The following is a 22,983-nucleotide window of genomic DNA, read 5'->3' on the forward strand; positions in this document are numbered from 1 at the left end:
TTTCAGATACGAAATTATGCTTAAGTACGACCCTGACTGCCCGAGGTAAAGGTGGCAGCCCTGTGTTTGTTTACGTGACTTTAGAGTTGCTTACACCTCTGGCCGAGTTCAGTATAGATCTCATCAATGTTTATTTATGACCGTACTTGTTGTTGCATCGTGAACTGCTATTGTACACATTTTATTGTAATATTGTACACCCGTAGCAGTAATAATGTTTACACTTCATCTGTACAATAAGTATATACAAAACTAGGTGTACATCAATAAAACATTCTTAATATTGTTCTAGTCATGAATGTAAACAAAATCAACTCTCCTTATCTTCTTATACACAAATTATCAATGTATAACTACCAATACATTTTAATATCTTCTTAAATTACAAAAAAAAATAATAATCTGGTAGAATTGTGCACAGTGAATAACTCTGTCTGAGTATCTCTTGTTTTTCACTGGTATAAGGGATTGGTATTACTATAGGTTAAAATGTAGTAGGGTTCATGTTGTTATATTTATGCACTGTTATATTGCACGGTTGTATTGCATAGATCTTCTTCCAGGGTTGAGTGTTGGTAGTGTTTCTGGAGCAGTATTGATTAATGTGTTGTATTCTGGGGGATTAACTATTGTTCTTGATTTGTATTTATTATATGTAAGGATGAGAACTATTTATTTTGTTTCGATGATTCTGTTTTGAAACCAAGTATTAATTTTTTTCCCTGGTAAGATTGTCTCTCTCTCTCTCTCTCTCTCTCTCTCTCTCTCTCTCTCGACGTAACTCACATCATATATCAACACGAATCTATCCTCTCCCTCCGTCACTCTTCCTCCAGTCCACTCTGGGATAAGTGCGCCACAGTAGAAGGTGATCAGTGCAAGGCTCATATACCAGACCTGCTCGAGGGTAACGTGTACGAGTTCCGTGTCGTGGCTGTCAACAAGGCAGGACCCGGCGAGCCTTCAGAGCCCACCAAGCCTCATGTTGCTAGACCCAAGAATCGTAAGTAACCGTGTGTAGGGTTTTTTTAACTTGTAACCTTCCCTGTAACTGGGGGGTAGAGAACACCTGTGGATTTTTTTTTTTTATTTTTTTTTTTACATTCATTTCTTCTCAATATAATTATGGTTCATTTGTACGTATAATTAATAATACTCATATCTCAAAAGCCTTACGTTTAAAAGTGTTCAAAGTAGTTATATTTATTACTTGCGAAAACACGAATATAACTTTTCAGGTGATTGTATGAGTTACTTCCCCAAGACACTTACCTTTATAACTTCCCAAGCTACTAACTCACACAACACTGTCAGTTATATTAATAGTGATATATTCTAGTGTAGTTATGTCTTAACTCTTAACACTCACGAACTGTCCTAAAAGCATAACATGATAATCATATTCTTATCAGTAATTACATTTGCTTCATAGCTGAAGTATAAGTAAGTCAATATTATATTAGTTTACGTGTCGATTATCTTCAGTTGACGTCATACACCACCACTGGCTGGGGTCTGATACTACTGTTGGTAATAGTTACTTGATGGGTTAATGGTACGGTATATTTTGTTTTTTTCAGTTCCTCCTCGCATTGACCGTAATGCCATGATGGACGTGAAGATCAAGGCGGGAGAGAACTTGAACCTGCCGGTGCCGGTGGTGGGTGAACCTCCAGCCACCAAACAATGGAGAGTGAGGGACAACGACCTCTACCCCAGCGACCGTCTCTCCATCATTAGCGAAGACTACATGACCACCATCAAGATCACCGACTGTAAGCGCGCCGACAGCGGTGCCTTCACCCTCAACGCCCGCAACAAGAACGGTGAAGACACCTGCACCGTCAACATCACCGTCCTGGACGTGCCCGGCGCTCCTGAAGGACCCGTCAAGTATTCCAATGTCAACCGCAACGGCTGCACCATCGCCTGGAAGCCACCTAAGGATGACGGTGGCTCAGATATCACTGGCTACGTCGTGGAGAAGATGGACATGGAGACTTACCGCTGGGTGCCATGTGGAGACGTCAAGGGAACGAGCCACCAGGTGGACAACCTTATTGAAGGACACGACTACAAGTTCCGTGTGTCAGCTGTCAACCGTCAAGGTCAAGGTCCACCATGCACCGGCGTGGACACCGTCACCGCCAAGGATCCTTACAGCAAACCCACCAAGCCTGGCACACCTGAGGTTATGGACTGGGACAAGGACCGCGTTGATCTCCAATGGACGGAGCCTCGTTCTGATGGTGGCGCGCCAGTCACTGGCTGGATCGTCGAAAAGAAGAAGCGGTTTGGACCATGGGAGAAGGCCCTCGAGCTGCCAGCCAAGCACGGCCCCAAGGCTTCTATTCCTGACCTTACTGAGGGTGAGGAGTATCAGTTCCGTGTGATTGCTGTCAATAAAGCAGGAAACTCTGACCCCTCAGACTCCTCACAGCCAGTCGTCTGCAAGGCTCGGTTTGAGAAGCCTGGTATTGACACGAGAGACCTGGAGGACCTGATCATCAAGGTCAACACGCGCCTCAACTACACAGTGCCAATCCGCGGAGCACCGAGACCAAAGGTGTCCTGGAGTATCAACGGCTCGCCCATTACAGAGTCAGAACGAGTGGACTTGCAGACCTACGGTAAGCAGACCATCTTGGACATTCCGTTCGCCCAGCGCACTGACAGTGGTCGTTACACATTGACACTGGAGAATGAGCTGGGTAAGGCATCTGCGTCAGGCACGGTGATCGTCCTTGACAGGCCTTCACCACCTGAGGGTCCACTGAACGTGTTTGATGTCACACGAGAGAGCTGTAAGGTGGCCTTCAAAACTCCTGTTGACGATGGTGGCTCCCCCATCCTTCACTACCTCGTCGAGAAGATGGACTTGTCTCGCGGCACCTGGACTGAGGCAGCTGAGGTGTCAGGCCTGATGGCGGACGTCCACGGCCTCGTCCATATGAAGGAATACCACTTCCGGGTAAAGGCTGTTAACGCCATCGGCGAGTCTGAACCTCTGTGCACCGACAAGAGCGTCATTGCCAAGAACGCTCAGGGTGAGTAGCGCATTATAATATCTTCTCTAAATGGTGATAACAAAATACTAAATAAATATTTAACTGATTTCTTGTTATATTTACTGACATCTCTCTTTTATCCACAGACGAGCCGAGCCCACCTGGCCGCCCCAACGTCGTCGACTGGGACAGTGATCACGTAGACCTGGAATGGACTCCACCATCTCACGACGGTGGCGCGCCCATCACCGGCTACCTCATCCAGAAGAAGGAACGTGGATCACCTTACTGGCAGACGGCGACCCGCCTGACTGGCCCCGAGACTAAGGGCACAGTACCTAACCTGACAGAGGGACAAGAGTACGAATTCCGTATTATCGCTGTCAACAAGGCCGGTAACTCCGAACCATCTGAGCCTTCAGACTCCGTTATCTGCAAGCCCAGGCACCGTGAGTGTGTTGAGGCACCTTTAGTCTGCTACAGCTTGTGTAGTCAAGTGATGTTCATTATTCTTCAGATGAAGAATTTTTTTATATATTTCATATTCTGATCCGAAATCTAATTCATGTTCAATAATTACAGTGGCGCCCAGGATCCTCGGTCCGCTCTATGATGTGCGCATCAAGGCTGGCCAGGTCCTGCATGTCGACGTGGACTACATTGGTGAGCCTCAGCCTGACGTGTTCTGGTTCAATGATGACAGGGAGCTACAGATTGATGTGCGAACCACCATCACTGCCATCAACAACCACAGTGTCTTGCACACCGTCAACACCACGCGCAATGACTCTGGCGAGTACCTCATCAGGGTGAAGAACGAGAGTGGTCAGGACGAGGCCACCTTCCAGGTAATTGTTCTGGACACACCTGGAGCACCCGAGGGTCCTCTGACGTACGAGGAGGTACAGGCCAACAGCGTCGTCATGTCGTGGAAGCCGCCGAAGGATGATGGTGGCAGCCCCATCACGTGAGTCTCTCCTTTATTACTGTTACCCACCATAACGCGCCATGTAAACATCACTTTTCTGAGTAGTGTACAACAGTACAGAGTACCTCTGCACAACCTCTTACGTTAAGTTAGTTCCATTGATATTCATCTCCTATTAAAGAGAAAAGGGAAGATGTACAATATAATGAAGTTCCGTATCGTTAAGCACGACACGAACTTCCTGTTCTTGTGAAACACTAACACCATTTCCCCCGCCAGTGGCTACGTCATTGAGAAGCGTGACATCACTCACGGTGGAGGTTGGGTGCCAGCCGTGAACTGGGTAGACCCCAAGCAGACCCACGCCACAGTGCCACGCCTGCTGGAGGGCACCCAGTACGAGTTCCGCGTCAGGGCTGAGAACCTGCAGGGCCGTGGTGAACCTCTTGTGTCTGACAAGCCCGTTACAGCCAAGGCCTCAGCAGGTTAGTCACCTAGCCTTATATATATATATATATATATATATATATATATATATATATATATATATATATATATATATATATATATATATATATATATATATATATACTTTATTACATATTTAATGATGCTAATGTAAACTTCTCATTGAATTACCTGATTTATGGATCAACCAACTGAAACCTCCCACAATGTACACAAGGACGCAGCCTGTCGCTCGTGGTGGGTCATCCTCTCTCACTCCCCCACAGATGTTCCTGGTTCCCCTGGCCGGCCATCCTGCACGGACTCCGACAAGGACTTCATCAAGATCTCGTGGAGTCCTCCTCGCTCTACCGGTGGCTCTCCCATCACTGGCTACGACGTGGAACGCTGCGGCATCCACTCTGGTCGCTGGAAGAAGGTCAACCGAGACCCATTACGCACCACAGAGTTCGTGGACGACATGGTCAACGAGGGCGAGCAGTATCAGTACCGCGTCATCGCCAACAACAAGATGGGAGCGTCCAACCCATCGGACCCATCACAACCCATCACCGCCAAGCCCATGCGCGGTCAGTACCTTATACCTCCCTATACCCATGCACAGAAATTCATCTAAATGATCACTTGTATATAGTAGGTTTGTTATGTTACTTCATCTTATTTTGCTAGAGAACGCGTTTGTTGTTAAAAATATTATCCTTCTAAACTAAACGTCACAAACTCTCCCCCTGACACTCTCAACATGATCCTGACACACCCAACATGATCCTGACACCCTCCCTGACACTCAACATGATCCTGACACCCCCGATACACCCAACATCCCCCACCCCCTGACACTCAACATGATCCTGACACCCTCCACACCCTCCTGACACTCAACCCTGAACTGACACACCCCTGACACCCTCCCCCTGACACTCAGCATGATCCTGACACCCTCCCCTGATCCTGACACCCTCCCCCTGACACACTCAACATGTCCTGACACCTCCTACACCCAACATGATCCTGACCTCCTGACCTCTGACCCAACATGATCCTGACACCTCCCCTGACACTGACACTCAACATGATCCTGACACCCTCCCCCTGACACCCCCTGACACTCAACATGATCCTGACACCCTTAACATAACCCGCCCCGCTGGTCAGTCCATCAACACCCACACACCTTGTCTGGCCACGTCTTGATGACTGCCGACCATTACAGAGGCTCCCAAGCTGTACCTGGATGGTCTGCTGGGCAAGAAGCTCAAGGTGCGTGCCGGAGAGCCCATCGACATCAAGATCCCTCTCTCAGGAGCGCCTCAGCCCGCCTGCGAGTGGTCCAAGAAAGACAAGAAGATCGAACCCAGCAAGAGGACCTCGGTAAGTCCCCGGTCTTCTGTGAATGTAAATGGGATATGTCATGATTTTTGGTGCAATCATTGTTGTCTTAATTACGAAGACAGAAAGAGTAAATAAAAGAAAAGAAAAAAGTAGATGGCAAATAGTAAAGTGATTTTGTTATTCTTCTTTGGTTTCCTCAATAGCGACGATATTATAGTAAAAAAAAAATCATTAAATGAGATGTATCATTAAGTTTGTGTATTTTCTTGTTTACACATTATAGACGACAACTGAGTAATAGATATATCTTTTCTATATTTATCTCCTTAACATCTTCACAAAAAAAGAACAAAAAAAAATGAATAAACTAAGAAAATAATCATATGTATAACCATCCATTGTTTACATACTAACCAACGATACTCTCTCTCTCTCTGTCAGATGGAGACCACAAGCGACCACTGCCGTCTCTTCGTGGACAAATCTCGCCGGGAGGATTCAGGCACATACACCATCACGGCAGAGAACCCCTATGGCAAAGACTCTGCCAACATCGAGGTCAGTGAGGCTGGCTGGCTGGGTCTTGTGGTAAACGCTTGGGGGCCTTGTCGACTGGGCTAAGGATATTGGGTGCTATTTTTCACACTCACACACACACTCACACACACACACACACACTCATACTCACACACACACACACTCACACTCACACACACACACTACAGAGTGAAGCCAAAGAAAGCATATATTTATATAGTAATAATTTATATAATAGGTGGTAGAGGCTATATCGAGGTGCCACCACACTCACTCGCTCACCTGCAGTACACCTTTGGCTCCTGCCTACTCACGACTCATTAAGAAGCAATATCTACCAGAAGAGACATTAAACGTTTTGTAAATAACGTAAATAAACAATTATATCTATTTTGCACGAGTCTGTATTAAGGTATTATAGTTACTAAATTATATGTAAATATGTAAACACACACCTGTATAATTATTTTTACACGACTCTGTATGTAATTTGTATTAAAACTCGTCATGTTTTTTTTTACATAGGAAAGTTTATAGCTTGAGTATGTTCATGGTCAGTATTCACTCCTAAGACAGGTTTCTCCGCCTTAGAAAGTTCCCATGAGTGAAAATTAATTTATTTTATTTATTTTCGTAATACTCTTTTGGTAACATTAAATTACCTTGAGGTGAATTTTACCTTGTTCCCAGCGTCTACAGGTATGATACTCCCCCATCAGGTGAACTAGAGACAGTCACTCCCCCACCAGGTGAACTAGAGACAACCATTCACCACGCCCACTCTTCCCACAGGTCATCGTTGTGGATAAACCGGGTCCTCCTATTGGTCCTCTCACGCCCACGGAGATCACCGCCCACACCATCTCTCTGTCATGGAAGCCGCCGCAGGATAATGGCGGGTCAGAGGTGACGGGCTACGTGGTGGAGAAGACGGATGCCAACTACGACATCTGGAAGGTCGTGCCCGGGTACTGCCCTAAGACCAACTTTACTGTCAAGGTAAGTTACTTTATTTACCTGGGAATGTTGGCCATAACCTACCGTCACCATTATCACCTTTACCTGTGACCTCCTTTATCCCCATAACTGGCCAAAAGTACCCTTCACCACTGTTAACATACTACGATCACCACCACAACCAACCGTCACCATCACAGCTACCATACCACTACCACCATCACCAGTACCTCCTCCATCACCATAAACACCACATCCTTCATACCCACAAGCATGACCAGGTGAGTGTCGCCCGTCAAGCCCCACCACCGCCAACACCTCCTCCTCACCGCATCTCTTGGTGTTCCTCAACAGGGTCTCGAGGAGGGCAAGAAGTACCGCTTCCGAGTCCGCGCCGAGAACATGTACGGCGTGTCTGAGCCTCTGGAAGGCAAACCGGTGGAAGCCAAGAATCCCTTCGACCCTCCGGATGCGCCAGAGCGTCCAGACATCTTGGGTTACAGTCCATCCACCTGCTCGCTGGAATGGAAGCCTCCAGTCAACAACGGCGGCCGCCCCGTCACCGGCTACATTATCGAGAAGCGTGAGCGTGGCGGTGAATGGATAAGGGTGAGTTGAGTGTATCAGGTGAGGGCTTTATCTCATACCCACTCAGTAATTATGGGAATCACTTGAGTATAACACAACCCTTTGAAGTCTTATCACATACCCACTTGACACATACCCACCTGACAGTGATATAAGCATAAAACAGCCGCTCACCCTATGAGTTAACACAGTGTCATGAAAGTTACCCACATCCATATAGTCTTTGTTATGAAGCAAATTCTCTTCTCCCTTAAGTACATTCCCCAGCATCACTAGCCACAACACACAGCATGCAGACTCAACATCCCTCCCATTGATAGTGAAGTAAACTAACTGAGGATGTGTTGCTTGCAGGTGAACCACTACCCGACGCCCAACACCCAGTACACCGTGCAGGGACTCTCAGAGGGTAACCGCTACGACTTCCGTATCATTGCTCTCAACGAGGCAGGCCCTGGCAACCCTAGCAAGCCATCCAACACCATCGTGGCCAAGGTGCAGAAGTGTAAGTAATGTATTCTTTCAGCTACTCCGGATGGTCTTCAGGATACTCTTCAGGTTGAGGAAGTACCTGGTATATTTGAGGAACACTTTGGTCGTGAGAGGTAGGCAGGTGGCAGACGCTTTGATGAGTGGATTAGATATTGTGACTTTGATGGAATACAGATTGAAGGGTATCTGTCTGGTGTATGAGTAAAACAAAAGCGTACAATACAACAATGATAACAAAATTGCAAGCAGTACTAGTTTAAATCGCTACAGTACGATGACTTAACCTCTTGAATACGTTATCATCATACTCCTGAGAATAAGTCATTGTAATCAAAGGGTTGATAAATCTTACTCAAAAGGATACGTCATAGTAATACAAATGTCAACTTATATTACTCAATGTATTCCTCAATGGGTAATTTCATCGTACTGAAAGGATTAATATTTTGGTGTAGAGGAAGAATAATGGAGAGTGACAGTTAAGGTTGAACGAATAATACTGTATACATAGAGAAGTGATGGCGAGAGAGATGTTGGAGTCAGGGGTAGTGAAGGAGAAGGAAAAACTGATCAACTAGAATACGAGTGAGAGGGATTCCTAGAGTGAAGTGAATAGTTGAATAGATGATGTTAACGGTAGTGATGTGTGAGGATAGTTGTGTACTGTCCTCCTGTATAGTGGGAGAGTGGCCAGGTGTATATATAATAATTATTTTGATTGACATTCATGATTGTTGTGTGTCCCCAGACCTGCCAGGACCACCGGAGGCGCCCAGGCCGGACCGTATTGGCCGCAACTGCGTGACGCTCTCATGGCGGCCACCCTCCCAGGATGGTGGCGCCAAGATCAAGGGCTACCTGGTGGAGTACAGGCAGAAGGACGAGGAGGAGTGGCAGCCGGCTAACAGCCTCCCTCACCCAGACCCCAACTACACTGTGCTCGGCCTGACGGAGCTGGATGAATACTACTTCCGTGTGATTGCCGTCAACGAAGTGGGTCCTTCAGCACCATCCCGTCCCTCCAACCTCATCAAGATCGAGGAACAGGCTAACAAGCCTCGCATCGACCTCAGCGCCGTGCGTGACATCACTGTACGTGCAGGCGAGGACTTCTCTATCCACGTGCCGTACACAGGCTTCCCCAAGCCCACATCCACGTGGTATCGCGATGACAATGAGATCAAAATTGATGCTGACATTCGCATCCACGAGAAGCTCACTGATGATTACTGTGCCATGATTGTCACCAACTCCAAGCGCTCAGACACCGGCCCGTACAAGCTGCGACTCCAAAATCCATGTGGATTCGACTCTGTAACCGTCAATGTCCGCGTGCTTGACCGCCCAGCACCACCTGAGAACCTCCATGCTGACGAGTTCAACGGCGACGCTTTCACCCTCTTCTGGAACCCACCGAAGGACAACGGTGGCGCTGACATCACCAACTACGTGGTTGAGAAGCGTGAAGGCCGCGGCAACTGGGTGAAGGTCAGCAGCTACGTCACTGCTCCTTTCCTCCGTATCCGTAACCTCACCGTCGGCCAAGAGTACGACTTCCGCGTGATGGCGGAGAACCAGTACGGCCAGTCTGACCCCTGCACCTCACCCACGCCCATCAGGGCCAGGCATCCATTCGGTTAGTAGCAGTTTAGTGTTCTAGGTTGACCCAATACCACAACATGGCTCTCTGCTGTATTTGAAGAAAAAAAAATACATCCTTCATTTCATGTTTTTTTGGTTTTGTTTTTATGCTAAACTTGTACCTCGTGTCCACAGACCCACCAGGCGCGCCAGGAGCACCTCGCGGCCTGGAGTCCACCGAAGACTCCATCACCATCCAGTGGTCAAAGCCGCGACACGACGGCGGCGCCCACATCCAGGGATACGTGGTGGAGAAGAGGGTGGTGGGAGAGATCTCCTGGAGCAGGGCCTCTCACGCCATGGTAAAGGACACCACCTACCGAGTCATCAACTTGACGGAACACCAGGAGTACGAGTTCCGCGCTGCTGCCGTCAACGCCGCCGGCCAGGGCCCGTGGAGCGACCCCAGCGAGAACATCAAGTGTATCAGCTTCCGTGAGTGTCTCCTCCTGTACCCACACACTCACTGATAGACTCATATACAGCCACTAATCCTCTCTACTCACTCACACTCTTTCATATGCGGGCAGATACACACACACACACACACACACACACACACACACTAAAATACTATAAATATGTTATATAAAATATTTGCTGTGTGTTGATTCAATAAAGCACATAATATATATCATTTGCTTGAAGTTGATCATTGCCTCGTTTGGTAGTTACAATATAAGACTTCAATAGAATTTAATTGGCTTGTTGAAATGTTTGATGGTATCTAAATTTATTATAAATACCATTGTGAAAAGTTACCTGTGATCATTCTTAATTAAAAATTTTTTGCACTTACTAAGACTTCACACTCCCTGCCATAGTCACACAGGTAAAAGATATTCATATAAAATATTCCCATTCAAATAATGTCCAATTGTTCACCAGGTGCTCCAAAGATCACGTCAGACTTGAGCATTCGCGACATGACGGTGATCGCCGGCGAGGAGTTCACTATTACGGTGCCCTTCATCGCCTCCCCGCAGCCGAAGGTCCAGTGGTGGATTGGCCCCAACGAGGTGGCCCCCGACGACCGCATTCAATTCCACATGGACACCGGCAGCTCCTCCACCGTGTTCATCAACAAGAGTGCCAAGCGTTCCGACATCGGCAAGTACACCATCAAGCTGACCAACACCGAGGGAGCAGACTCTGGCTCCTGCAAAGTCAACGTGGTGGACAGGCCGTCACCCCCTCAGGGACCTCTGGAAGTGTCCGATATTACCCCGGAGACCTGTTCCCTGGCGTGGCGTCCTCCCGCGGACGATGGTGGTTCACCTATCACCAACTACCAAGTGGAACGCCTCGAACCCCATACGGGCATCTGGATGAAGGTGTCGGCATTTGTTCGCTCATGCCACTACGACGTCATGGGACTTGAACCTAACCGGACCTACTTCTTCCGCGTCCGCGCCGAGAACCAGTACGGCCTCTCAGATCCTCTGGAGACCATTGACCCCATCACAGCCAAGTTCCCCTTCACTGTGCCCGATCCTCCAGGCCGCCCCAACATCCTGGATCACGACATCAACTCCGTGATCCTCACCTGGGATCGTCCAGCGTCGGACGGCGGCGCCAAGATCCAGGGTTACAAGGTGGAGTACCGCGATGTTACCGACACCAACTGGGCTGCTGCCAACGACTTCCTCGTGAAGGAGACCACCTACACCGTCCACTCTCTCCTGATCAACCACGAGTACGAGTTCCGTGTAAAGGCTAAGAATGCTGCTGGTTTTAGCAAATACTCACCACCAAGCAAGAAGATCAAGTTGAAGGGTAAGTACGCTGTACCTTCACCACCTGGTACTCCCGTCGTCACCAAGATCGGCAAGAACTACGTCGACCTTAAGTGGACCGTGCCAGAGAGCGACGGAGGCTCCCGCATCACTGGCTACATGGTTGAGAAACGTGAGATTGGCAGCATCTGGATGAAGTGTAATGACTACAACGTGGTAGATACTCAATACACTGTGCTTAACCTGACTGAAGGCAGTGATGTGGAGTTCCGTGTGTACGCCATTAATGCTGCTGGCAAGTCTGACCCATCACAGAGTGCTCAGCCAGTCAAGATCCGCGAGGCAGCTCCAGGAGAGAAACCGTTCTTCATCAAGAACCTGCAGAACACTGCCGCCGCTCTCCATAAGTCTATCACCCTCGAGTGCGAAGCCGAAGGCAAGCCGGTGCCCACAGCCCGCTGGTTGAGAAACGGCCGTGAGGTGACTCTTGGTGGCCGCATCACCGCTGAGGAACGTAATGGACACTTCAAACTTATCATCTCTGACATGTGGGAGGTGGACGAGGGTGACTATGCCTGTGTGGCAGCCAACGATGCTGGCCAGGCTACCTCTATCGCCCATGTTAAGATTGGCAACCCACCACGTATCACCCAGATGCATGATGCTCTCTACCTGCCTGAGGGCGACAACACCAAGATCAAGATCTACTTTACTGGTGACCTGCCTCTCGATGTTATACTCACCCAGAATGGTTTGCCTGTGGAAGAGTCTCAGCGTCTTAAGTTCACCGTCTTTGATGAATTCATCATCATCTTTATCAGGGAGGTTGTCAAGGATGACGCTGGCCCATACACTCTCACTGTCAAGAACGACTCTGGCTCCGTCAGTGGAAACTTCATCGTGTACATCACAGGTGTGCCAGGTGCCCCTACAGCTCCTCTGGAAGTCACCGACATCAGCCGCCACATGTGCCACCTCACCTGGCGCCCGCCCGTCTACGATGGTGGTCTGCCCGTCACACACTACGTGGTTGAGCGTAAGGACATCACTTATGCCAACTGGATCACCATTAACTCCTTCTGTAAAGACTGTTCCTTCACGGTCCAGGGTCTCACTGAGGGCCAGGAGTACTTGTTCCGGGTGATGGCTGTCAACGACAATGGAATGGGACCTCCCTTGACAGGTGTCAATCCTATCAAGGCCAAGGCTCCTTACGACCCCCCGTCCCCACCAGGCACCCCCAACGTCACGGAGGTGGGTGGCGACTTCGTCCACCTGGAATGGGACAAGCCTGAGCATGATGGTGGTTCCCGCATTAAGGGTTACTGGGTGGAGAAGCGTGAGATCGGCTCCAACATCTGGACGATGGTGAACCAGTACATCTGCCTGCCTACCCAGATCAATGTGTCCAACCTCATTGAGGATCGCCAGTACGAATTCAGAGTGTTTGCCGAGAACGACGCTGGCATGTCTGAGCCTTCAACATGCTCGACGTCAGTGAGGATTAAGGATCCCAATGCTGCTACTCCGCCAGTGATCGTGACGCCCTTGAAGAACGTGATGGCCCTCCAGTACAGGAGTGGCACCCTCACCTGCCAGATCTCCGGCAAGCCAAGACCCAATGTTTCTTGGTTCAAGGGTATGCGTGAGTTGTGCAACAGTGCCAAGTATGCCATGAACCGTGACGGCGAGACCTACTCCCTGACGGTGCATGACGTGTACGGTGAGGACGAGGACGAGTACATGTGCCGCGCCCAGAACACCGGTGGTATCAGGAGCACCAAGGCTGAGATCTCTATCAAGTGTGAGTACTGGTCACCTGTGGCTCTGTTGTGAATTACTCTACTTTTGAGTGACTTATGAGTTACTGCACCTGAGTAACTTATGAGTTACTGTACCTGTGAGTGACTTATGAGTTCCTGAACCTGTGAATGAAAATTAAGTCAAATCATGTGTTGTCATAATGCTACTATCACACTTGACTATATACCACAGCGTCTCAAAAAAATGTATACACACTAACACACAGATTATCATGGAGAATATAAGACAGTATATGGCTTTTGAGTGTATGGCTTTGAGGGAATGGCTTTGAGGGTATGGCTTTGAGAGTCTCATTAATGCATTTTTTCTTACAGTGGCACCGAAGATTAACGTTCCTCCCAGGTTCCGCGACACCGCCTTCTTCGACAAGGGCGAGAATGCCGTCATCAAGATTCCCTTCATCGGCAACCCTCGTCCCCGCATCACCTGGCAGAGGGAGGGTGAGACCATCGAGTCCGGCGGCCACTACTCCGTCGAGACCCAGCAGCGCCACGCCATCCTCACCCTGCGTGACGTCAACAACCTCGACACTGGCAGCTACAGACTCACCGCTGAGAACGAACTCGGCTCAGACTCAGTCATCATCAAGATTCAGATTTCAGGTAAGCCATCGAGGTTATCTTGGCGTTTCTTAGGAGAGGAGAACTTTCTTAGGTTGCAATTACATCCCCTTCACCCCCTTCTGACTCCCCTCCTCCCCATTCACGCCCCATGAACCTCCCCATCCCACCCCCGACTGTATCCTCCCCAAAGTCGTTCCTGAAACAGTAAACTCAATTTAATGCTCTTTCATCTTTATTTACTGAAGGCAGGTTCATGGTTCAGTGTTGCGTTACTGACACCATTTCTTTGATATATATTCTTATGTTTTGTGCCTCATATGCTTTCTTATGGTCAATAACATAATTAGATACATAAAACTAAACATATTTTAATATTTTAGGGCAAGTTTTTTTGTTGTAATTACCTTCCTTTTATTTCAACATGTTATTAACGTGTGTTTACTGTGATGCAGACCGTCCCGACCCGCCACGTCTTCCCAAGGTGGAGAATGTCCTGGGCACCGAGTGTGTCCTCAGCTGGCAGATTCCTCTCTGGGACGGCGGCGCCAACATCAACAACTACATCATCGAGAAGAGAGAGTTGCCCATGGAGTCTTGGATCAGGTGCGCCAACACTCGTCTCACCACCGCCCAGATCAAGGGGTTGAGTCCTGGCCACAAGTACCAGTTCAGGGTGTACGCCGAGAACGTCTACGGCCGTTCCGACCCGTCCACCGTCACAAGTGTCGTGGAGACTCCCGCTCCTCTCGCCAAGAAGCACAAGAAGAAGGAGTACGAGGTGGATGAGACCGGCAAGAAGATCCGCGGCAGGAAGGAATCTGTTGACGACTATGACCAGTTCGTCTTCGATGTCTACTCCAAGTACGTTCCACAGCCTGTTGACATCAAGCACGACTCTGTCTATGAGTATTACGACATCCTGGAGGAGATCGGCACTGGCGCCTTCGGTGTTGTCCATCGCTGCAGAGAACGCAAGACTGGCAACATCTTCGCCGCCAAGTTCATCCCCGTTGCGTCCGCCATGGAGAAGGAGTTGATCCGTAAGGAGATAGACATCATGAACCACCTTCACCACCCTAAGCTCATCAACCTTCACGACGCCTTTGAAGATGACGACGAGATGGTCCTCATCTTCGAATTGTAAGTCTTAGATCAGGCGCTGACTTTCTTTAGAGGGAAAAGTGGTAAAAATAGACAGATAAGTGGTATGACTGATTAGAAAAACCCTCAGATTACTTTTTGGTTCGGGAAATTTTTAGCTAGTGTCTAGGAAAGCTTTAATTTTTTTATCTACTTGTAGTCAATTTGCTCTTTCAGTCGTCAGGGTATTTCTCTAGTTTGTAAATCATTAGAATGTTTCTCATTGTTCGTGCCTGTCCTCCTTAGCCTGTCTGGAGGCGAGCTGTTCGAGCGCATCACAGCTGAGGGCTACGTAATGTCTGAGGCTGAAGTCATCAACTACATGCGCCAGATTTGTGAGGGCGTCAAACACATGCACGAGAAGAACATAATCCACCTGGGTGAGTAAACAATGCCACTGCCCTACACACACTCACCTCCCATACCGCCCCTGTGAGACAACCACTGATTATCCCTCGCTGGAGTCGTCTTCTGCTGGGGGTACTGTTATAATCACCATACACGAAGCATCCACTGAAGGCCGACGCCCCACCGTTCCTCAGTTCAGTTCCCTCATACAGATTGTGTTTATTTGTACGTCTCTCGCGGTGCACCAGAAGCGAAGGAGATATTCTGTATAAACTATTAGGTTTCCCCTCCCCCCTTCCCCGTTACACAGACAAGTTCCTTGATCTTTGACTGTGATAATGTTCCCTCTCTTGTGATCATACCGTTAGCGGCAACAGATTCTAAAGGGGTTGATATTAAAGACTCATTTAACAGACTCCTTGTACCATCTACTGTTAACGGAGAGCCAACAGGTTGTTTTTTTTTTTGGTCATTTGTCTACTGAGGTATAGTGTTGTGTGACGTCATACAGAGCCTAGGTACCCCTCCCCCCCCCCTCTCCCTTCAACAAAATAGCTATGGTAAACAACCTCCGTGACGACCTATACATATGACTCCTTCGTGTAGATTTTATCATATCAACTCTTTACTATACTGTCCCTGTGTCGTCGCCTGTGTATTACCTTCAGTGGTCATCATAATAATAATAACAAAGGCTTTTTTTCACCTTTACCTTTTGCCTTGTTTGTCAACGTCTCTCCTTCTCTTATTATTATATTCTTTGTTATAAAAATGTATTCGTTATTATCCAACACCTTAATTTCTCTGTTGATGACACTAATTGTTTTATTAATGTGTAATTGTATGATTTATGGACGTGTTTATTTTGTTTTCACTTTACCCCGCGTGTCTCTTCACCCATTTCTGAGAGTAATTATTTTTGTTTTTCTTTTCACTGTTTCGTAATTTATAGTTGATCGGTATTTTAATTTGGTTCTTATCTAAATTTTAATATATATAATCTGGAATATTTTTTTAAGTAATTGTATGAATTTCAATTAAAAATTATTTATCTCTGGGCCATAAATTGTGAATTGGAATCCTCCATCTTCTCCCCTTCAACACCTCTTCACTTACTGGCCTTTAACCTCTTTATTTGTCTATAATGTATCACCAATTTATCTCACGGTTGCCAATTTTCCTTTATTTAAAACAAAAATCTATTCCTATGAGCATGATGCAGTCTTTTGTTTTTCTGGCGGAGTTTTTAGTATTTTTTTAGAGGTGTAGAACCAACCCACTCACGGAAGAGTCGGATAGGTGATGCCTGCATGTAGCCCACAATAAAAACCTTTCCCCCCTGTCTCTCCTCCCTTGCCTGTAACTTCCCCAACCAGATTTTCTTACACGATTACCGGGAAATATTCATCACATCTTCAAGGTTGTTAAATACTGTGAAAGACGCGGATGATTATGAAGAACTGTTCCGGATGTGTAGGGGAGTTGTGTGTTGTTTGGGGTGGCTCGAGGGAGTTGTAGGAGCCAGGGGGACTGAGTGTTTTTGCCCTGAGTTGATGTGTGTCTCTCTCGGTTTGTTTGTGTGTGTGTGTGTGTGGCACCTCAGTACTGGCGATCCCAGTTAGCTTGTAAAGGTCCCATAATGGTTCATAATGAGATGGTGAGGTGGGTGTAGTAGTGGCCGGGGACCACGGAGAGGCCCTGAGCGTAAGATTTATGGCCTTCGCACACACACACACACACAATTCTACCTTAACACTACCAGATACACACTAGTTGCTCTATATACAATGTACGATCACACCTAAATTACAAACTGCCTCGTCACATACCTGAAGCAAATACTACTTCATCACACGCCTGGAGTTGAAAACAGCCCTGTCACGCACATCTGACTCTACCATACGGTACCAGTTGTGTACTGCTCACAGGACGAGTAGTTGACCCGGTAGATAGTTTGACCTGACTTTAGGGTAGTGTCGTGACCTAACCTAACTCAATATGAAGGCCATTCATAGACTTGAATTAATGGTCTTTGGATGTAACTGACCTGATCTAACCCGAATGTAGTCTCATTACCTGACCCTGCCCCAAAGGTAGTCCCATGACTTGACTCTTGATTAGTCTTGTGACCTGACCCGAATTTCAAAGTAGCCAACTGATTTGACCTGACAAAAATTTTGTCCCTAGCTGACCTTGTTTAAAGGTAGATCTGTGACCTGATATAACCCAAGTGGCAATTTGTTTTATAATTTGATTTTGACCCAAAGGCAGTTCCTCGAGCTGAACTGACCTCAGGGTAGTCTTGTGAGCTTAACCCATTGAGCATACTCCAGCCGAAGTCAGCCTATTAGCTCTTATCTGACCTTATCATGAAGTAGACAAAGTGACCTGACATCACCTTATCTTTCTCACTGACCCTGGTGACTAATTCTCAAAGATTCATTTGGTGACGTAAGGAAGCACCTGACCAAACCCTGTTGGTAGCATAGATGGCGTTCAAGTGCCGCTGTGACTCTAGTGTGCCTGGGTGTATTTTCGCCTTACCAATTACAAGGAAGAATTGTCTTTAGGATCTTTGAGAATATGGAAAGTGTCTTATTTTGGGTAAAGCCGCGACACATCCCAGACTTCAATGGTAGATTCATGACCTAACTTGACCTAATCCAAGGACACTTTCCTGACTTAACCTGACCCAAAGGCACTTGATTGACCTGTTCCTGACCCAAGGGTAATTCCATGACCTGACCTGACTTAAAAGTGTAATTTTGTGGTAGTTCTGTAACCATACTTTTAGTCTAGTTACATATATAATCTGACCTAGTCCTGATCGCTCGTCCAGACCTCAGGATGGTTGTGTCATGACCTTCAAGACTCGATCTTAGCGTGACCTGGCCTTCCAGTTTACTTGCTTAACCGTTTTTTAACACGTGTAGACAGATCATTGGACTGCCCTAATCTTATGAGAATCTTTAGACTTTAATGTGACCCCACGTACAGTTCCTTAGCCATTCTCTTGACGACCTGACCTGACCTAACTTAAGATGCTGAACGTCGGTGACAAAATCTGACTCTTTAAAACTGTACCTTGACATTATATGTAATTTGAGGGACTATTCTCACTTGATATGACCTACGACTGACCTTACCTTAAATAAACTCCCTTCACCTGACCTGACCTAGGGTACAGGATACAGGTGTCCCTAGGGATAATATAAACGTAGTTGGCAGCCTGAGAATAACGCTATTAAAGGATTCTATCGTTCTCCTTCAGGCATCAGGCCGGAGAAGGTCATGTGCAATTCTGAAATCCATTTTGATGAACCATTACTCCAAGGTTCGTGCACTTACTTACACAGTCTGTCCTTGATCACTAGTACTCTTAATGTTATTATTATTATCTTTATTTTGTCCTCTCTCACGAATGGTCGTTGTTGTGGTTTGTTGAGGAATATTATGGAGTTAAAAGTGTGTGTTTACAGGAGTGGGTTAGGTTAGGTTCCTGTTCCTCTCTGTAACACTGACTCCGCTGACATACTACTGTTGACACACCTTGCTGACATACCCTGCTGCCACATCCTGCGAACACATTATCGCTGCCACACCCTGTTGACATGCCTTGCTGCCAGACTCACTGCTGCCACTACCGCTGCCACATCCTGCCACACAACCACTGTCACATCTTTCTGCCACGCCCTATTGACACACCTTGCTGCCACACCACCACAGCCACACCACCTCAGCCACACCTTACTAACAATATAATTTTTTTTAAGAATTCACTGATAAGTTAAAATAAAAACATATTAACACAAATAATCAATCATTAAGATAACAAAAACAACAATAATGATGGTTGTTGATATAGACAGGTTAGGTTAGGTTGGGTTAGGTTGGGTTGGGTTAGGTTAAAGCACTATATTACCCCGGAGAGATAATACTGCAAAATGATTCTTTTTTTTTAAGATTGACTAAGAATTCGATCTCAGTAACCTTATAATGACGCACAGTTGGATGAGGAGCATCCAGGTGTGGTGGATCAGTGGATGAGGTGTGGAGTAGTGGTGGAGGATGAGGTGTGGAGTAGTGGTGGAGGATGAGGTGTGGAGTAGTGGTGGAGGATGAGGTGTGGAGTAGTGGTGGAGGATGTGGTGTGGAGTAGTGGTGGAGCGTGAGGTGTGGAGTAGTGGTGGAGGATGAGGTGTGGAGTAGTGGTGGGGACGTGAGGTGTGGAGTAGTGGTGGAGGATGAGGTGTGGGTAGTGGTGGGAGGATGAGGTGTGGAGTAGTGGTGGAGGATGAGGTGTGGAGAGGGTGGAGGATGAGGTGTGGAGTAGTGGTGGAGGATGAGGTGTGGAGTAGTGGTGGAGGATGAGGTGTGGAGTAGTGGTGGAGGATGAGGTGTGGAGTAGTGGTGGAGCGTGAGGTGTGGAGGAACATTACTCAGGTTAACTCTTCTATGACAACACAAAACTAAGAACTATCCATACGTCTTATGAAACAATTACTCACCTGTTACATAGACCTCAGGCTACAGATAGTTTGGTTTAAATACATACAATATCTTCTACAACTTTTAAATGTGTGTTATATATAGATTTTTATTTTAATCTGACTACTTTTGTGTTTTATTACTTTTTAAAACTTTTCTCTTAAATTAAGATTTGATACATAAAGCTTTTCAGTTAAGCTTTAAACGACTGTTATTTGTAAAAGCTTATTAGACTTTTAGAAACGCTTAGAAATTTGTTGATAATATATACATTATTCTTAGGTATGTATACAGTATATAGTACTATGTTTTAAATAATACTTTCAAAAAAATTTTTTAATTAAACGAAATTATGAATGTTTTAGAGTAAGGTAACATCCCCAGGTGTAAACAGACGCTTACAGGTATACAGTTAATTAGGTACGAGTCTGTTAAGATCAACGTGTATAATTCTTATTATTTACAGGTTTAAAAGGTGACGAGGACATTATTACCGCTTGGGTCTGTCTGTCTGTCTGTCTGTCTGTCTATTCTATGCCTAATAAACTCTGGTGCAACAAGTGTACTAAAATCCATATGAAGCTGAACAAAAACAAATTCAGTTTATATTTTAACAGCTGCAAACAATTTTTTAGTTGTGGTTAAGCTGTGAACTATCAACTCACGACGGTTATGAGACAACGCGATGCCCTTTGTTGTCTGGACTCTCTTGTATACTTTAGAAGTCTCGCTGTTCTTAAGAACATAAGAACATAAGAATGGAGGAAACTGCAGCGGGCCTATTGGCCCATACTGGGCAGTCCCGTTTACACCCAACCCCTATTGCTCATATAAGCATCCAACCTATGTTTGAAGAAGAACATAAAACATAAGAATGGAGAAACTGCTAATGGGCCTACTTAAGCCCCTTACCGACAGTCCCGTTTACCCCAACCCCTATTGTCATATAAACCAACTATGTTTGAAGCTATTCAGCGTGTTCAAGTTAATGATGATGTTTGGTAACGAAACATTCATACACTTTCTCTGTTTCCAAGCGGGGTTTACCTATTTCCGCCTAAATCTAAATTTGTCTAATTAAAACCATTGTTCTGAGATTCGCTCCTGGTTGGATAGTTTGAGTACCCTTTGTAATGTCCCCTTTGTTTCGCCTAGCTTCCCACTTATACACCTCTATCCAGGTCGCCCTCGCTCTACGTCTCTCGAGGGTCTGATCAAGATGCTTTAACCTGTCTCTGCCTCCAAGGTTCCCTAATGCGAGATTAATCTTGTCATTCTCCTCAAATTCTTCCAGATTCTATATCATCTGTAATACGATGACCAAACTGAACTGGGTAATCAGGTGTGGTCTCACAAGAGCAAGATACAGTTTTAGGATGACACTAGTCTTATATGCTTTTCTTTATATGAACCCAAATGCTGTATTAGCCTTGTGCGAGCAAAACCACATTGTGGAAGACTCACAAAAGTCAGTAGGTGCCAAGAATACCGGGCAGTCCGTTTAACCTATTGCTCATGTCATCGCCTATGTTTGAGCTATTCAGCGTGTTAGGTTTTATGATGTTGTTAACTTGTTCCATTTATCCCTCTGTTTTAAACCAGTGTTTACCTATTTCGGCTAAATCTAAATTTGTGTAATTTAAAACCATTGTTTTGATTAGCTCCTGGTTGGATAATTTGAGTACTTTGTATGTCCTTTGTGTTAGCCTGCCTTCATTATACACCTCTTCAGGTCGCCTCGCTCTACGTCTCTCAAGGGTGCAGGTTAAGTGCTTTAACCTGTCTCTATACTCAAGGTTCCTAATGCCCGGGATTAGTCTTGTCATTCTCCTCTGATTTCTTTCCAAGGATTCTATATCCATTCTGTGTTATAGTGAACTGAACTTAACTGTAATCAGGTGTGGTCTCTGAGCAGATACAGTTTTGGGTAGTCTTGTAACTAACACTCCTTTGTATGAACCGAAGTACTTTATGCTTGTTATGAGCAAAACACATTGTTTTGCTTGGCTTAAGTTCCTCTTATCATTACTCCTAAATCTCTCTCTCTTGTCGGATTTCTCTATGGCATCGTTGTTCATGCTGGTATCTGGTTTCCTGTTTATCTCTTATACTGAGTACTTTACATTTTGTCAACGTTGAATTTCATCTGTTTTCAGACTGGGCTTTAAAGTTTGTTTAGATCTTTCTGTTGTTTTGCCTAGTTAGTCCGTTTGATGTCGTCCTATTTTAGTGTGTCAGTAAATTTGTATGTTGTGTCTCTGCCGATATCTATGTCGTTTATGTATATAATAAATAATAATGGTCCAAGTACTGAGCCGTGGGAACTCAGCTTGGCGTTGCTCAATGGGACTTAGTGCGTTAATGCTCTTTCTGTTTCCTGCCCTGTAACCACGCCCTAATCCATTTAAGGATGTTGCAACTTTGATGCCATGGCTTCTACCTTTCTAATTAGTCTTGCGTGGGGACTCTGTCGGCTTTGCTAAAGGTGGATATGCCTAATTGTGCCTCTCGTCCACCTATTCGAAACTGATGAAAAGAATGTTAATTGATTGGTTTGGGCAGAACGTCAGCTTGTGAAATACTGGGAGTCATTGATCAATCTGTACTTCTCCGGGTGATTTCGAATAGAATTTGGAATGATTGTTAATGTATTTTGCCTACTGTTGATGTTAGACTGATTGGAGGTAGTTAGAGAGGTTAGTGATCTATCCCCTTCTTGAAAATCGGTTATTATCAGTTAGCTGTCTCTAAGGATTCTGGTACTACTGTTTTTAAGGACATGTTAGCAATTTGCTAAGGGTAATAAGCTCTTCCTTACATTCCTTTAATACTCTGGCAATATCTCGTCGGGACCAGGTGACATTAGGCTTTGGTTTGTCTATTTGCTTTTTTATCTGTTTACTAGTCACTACTATCTCCTTAATTTGTTTTTA

General features: G+C 46.1%; 1 protein-coding gene across 1 annotated transcript in view; it reads left to right on the top strand.

Moving 5' to 3' along the window:
• LOC121877110 (twitchin-like) overlaps positions 1-22,983 on the top strand; it is a 144,835-nt gene that overhangs the window by 109,394 nt on the left and 12,458 nt on the right. Inside the window, exons 81-97 of the mRNA XM_042382741.1 lie at positions 837-1,003; positions 1,581-3,047; positions 3,155-3,457; positions 3,591-3,975; positions 4,216-4,421; positions 4,671-4,973; positions 5,618-5,775; positions 6,178-6,294; positions 7,066-7,272; positions 7,585-7,839; positions 8,173-8,323; positions 9,059-9,946; positions 10,087-10,386; positions 10,840-13,491; positions 13,826-14,113; positions 14,527-15,214; positions 15,461-15,594. Of these exons, the coding sequence (XP_042238675.1) occupies positions 837-1,003; positions 1,581-3,047; positions 3,155-3,457; positions 3,591-3,975; positions 4,216-4,421; positions 4,671-4,973; positions 5,618-5,775; positions 6,178-6,294; positions 7,066-7,272; positions 7,585-7,839; positions 8,173-8,323; positions 9,059-9,946; positions 10,087-10,386; positions 10,840-13,491; positions 13,826-14,113; positions 14,527-15,214; positions 15,461-15,594 (8,669 nt within the window). The remainder of the gene's footprint in view (positions 1-836; positions 1,004-1,580; positions 3,048-3,154; positions 3,458-3,590; positions 3,976-4,215; positions 4,422-4,670; positions 4,974-5,617; positions 5,776-6,177; positions 6,295-7,065; positions 7,273-7,584; positions 7,840-8,172; positions 8,324-9,058; positions 9,947-10,086; positions 10,387-10,839; positions 13,492-13,825; positions 14,114-14,526; positions 15,215-15,460; positions 15,595-22,983) is intronic.

The sequence above is a fragment of the Homarus americanus genome, unplaced genomic scaffold, assembly GCF_018991925.1.
Source record: "Homarus americanus isolate GMGI-L3 unplaced genomic scaffold, GMGI_Hamer_2.0 scaffold33468, whole genome shotgun sequence".
Classification (NCBI taxonomy): domain Eukaryota; kingdom Metazoa; phylum Arthropoda; class Malacostraca; order Decapoda; family Nephropidae; genus Homarus; species Homarus americanus.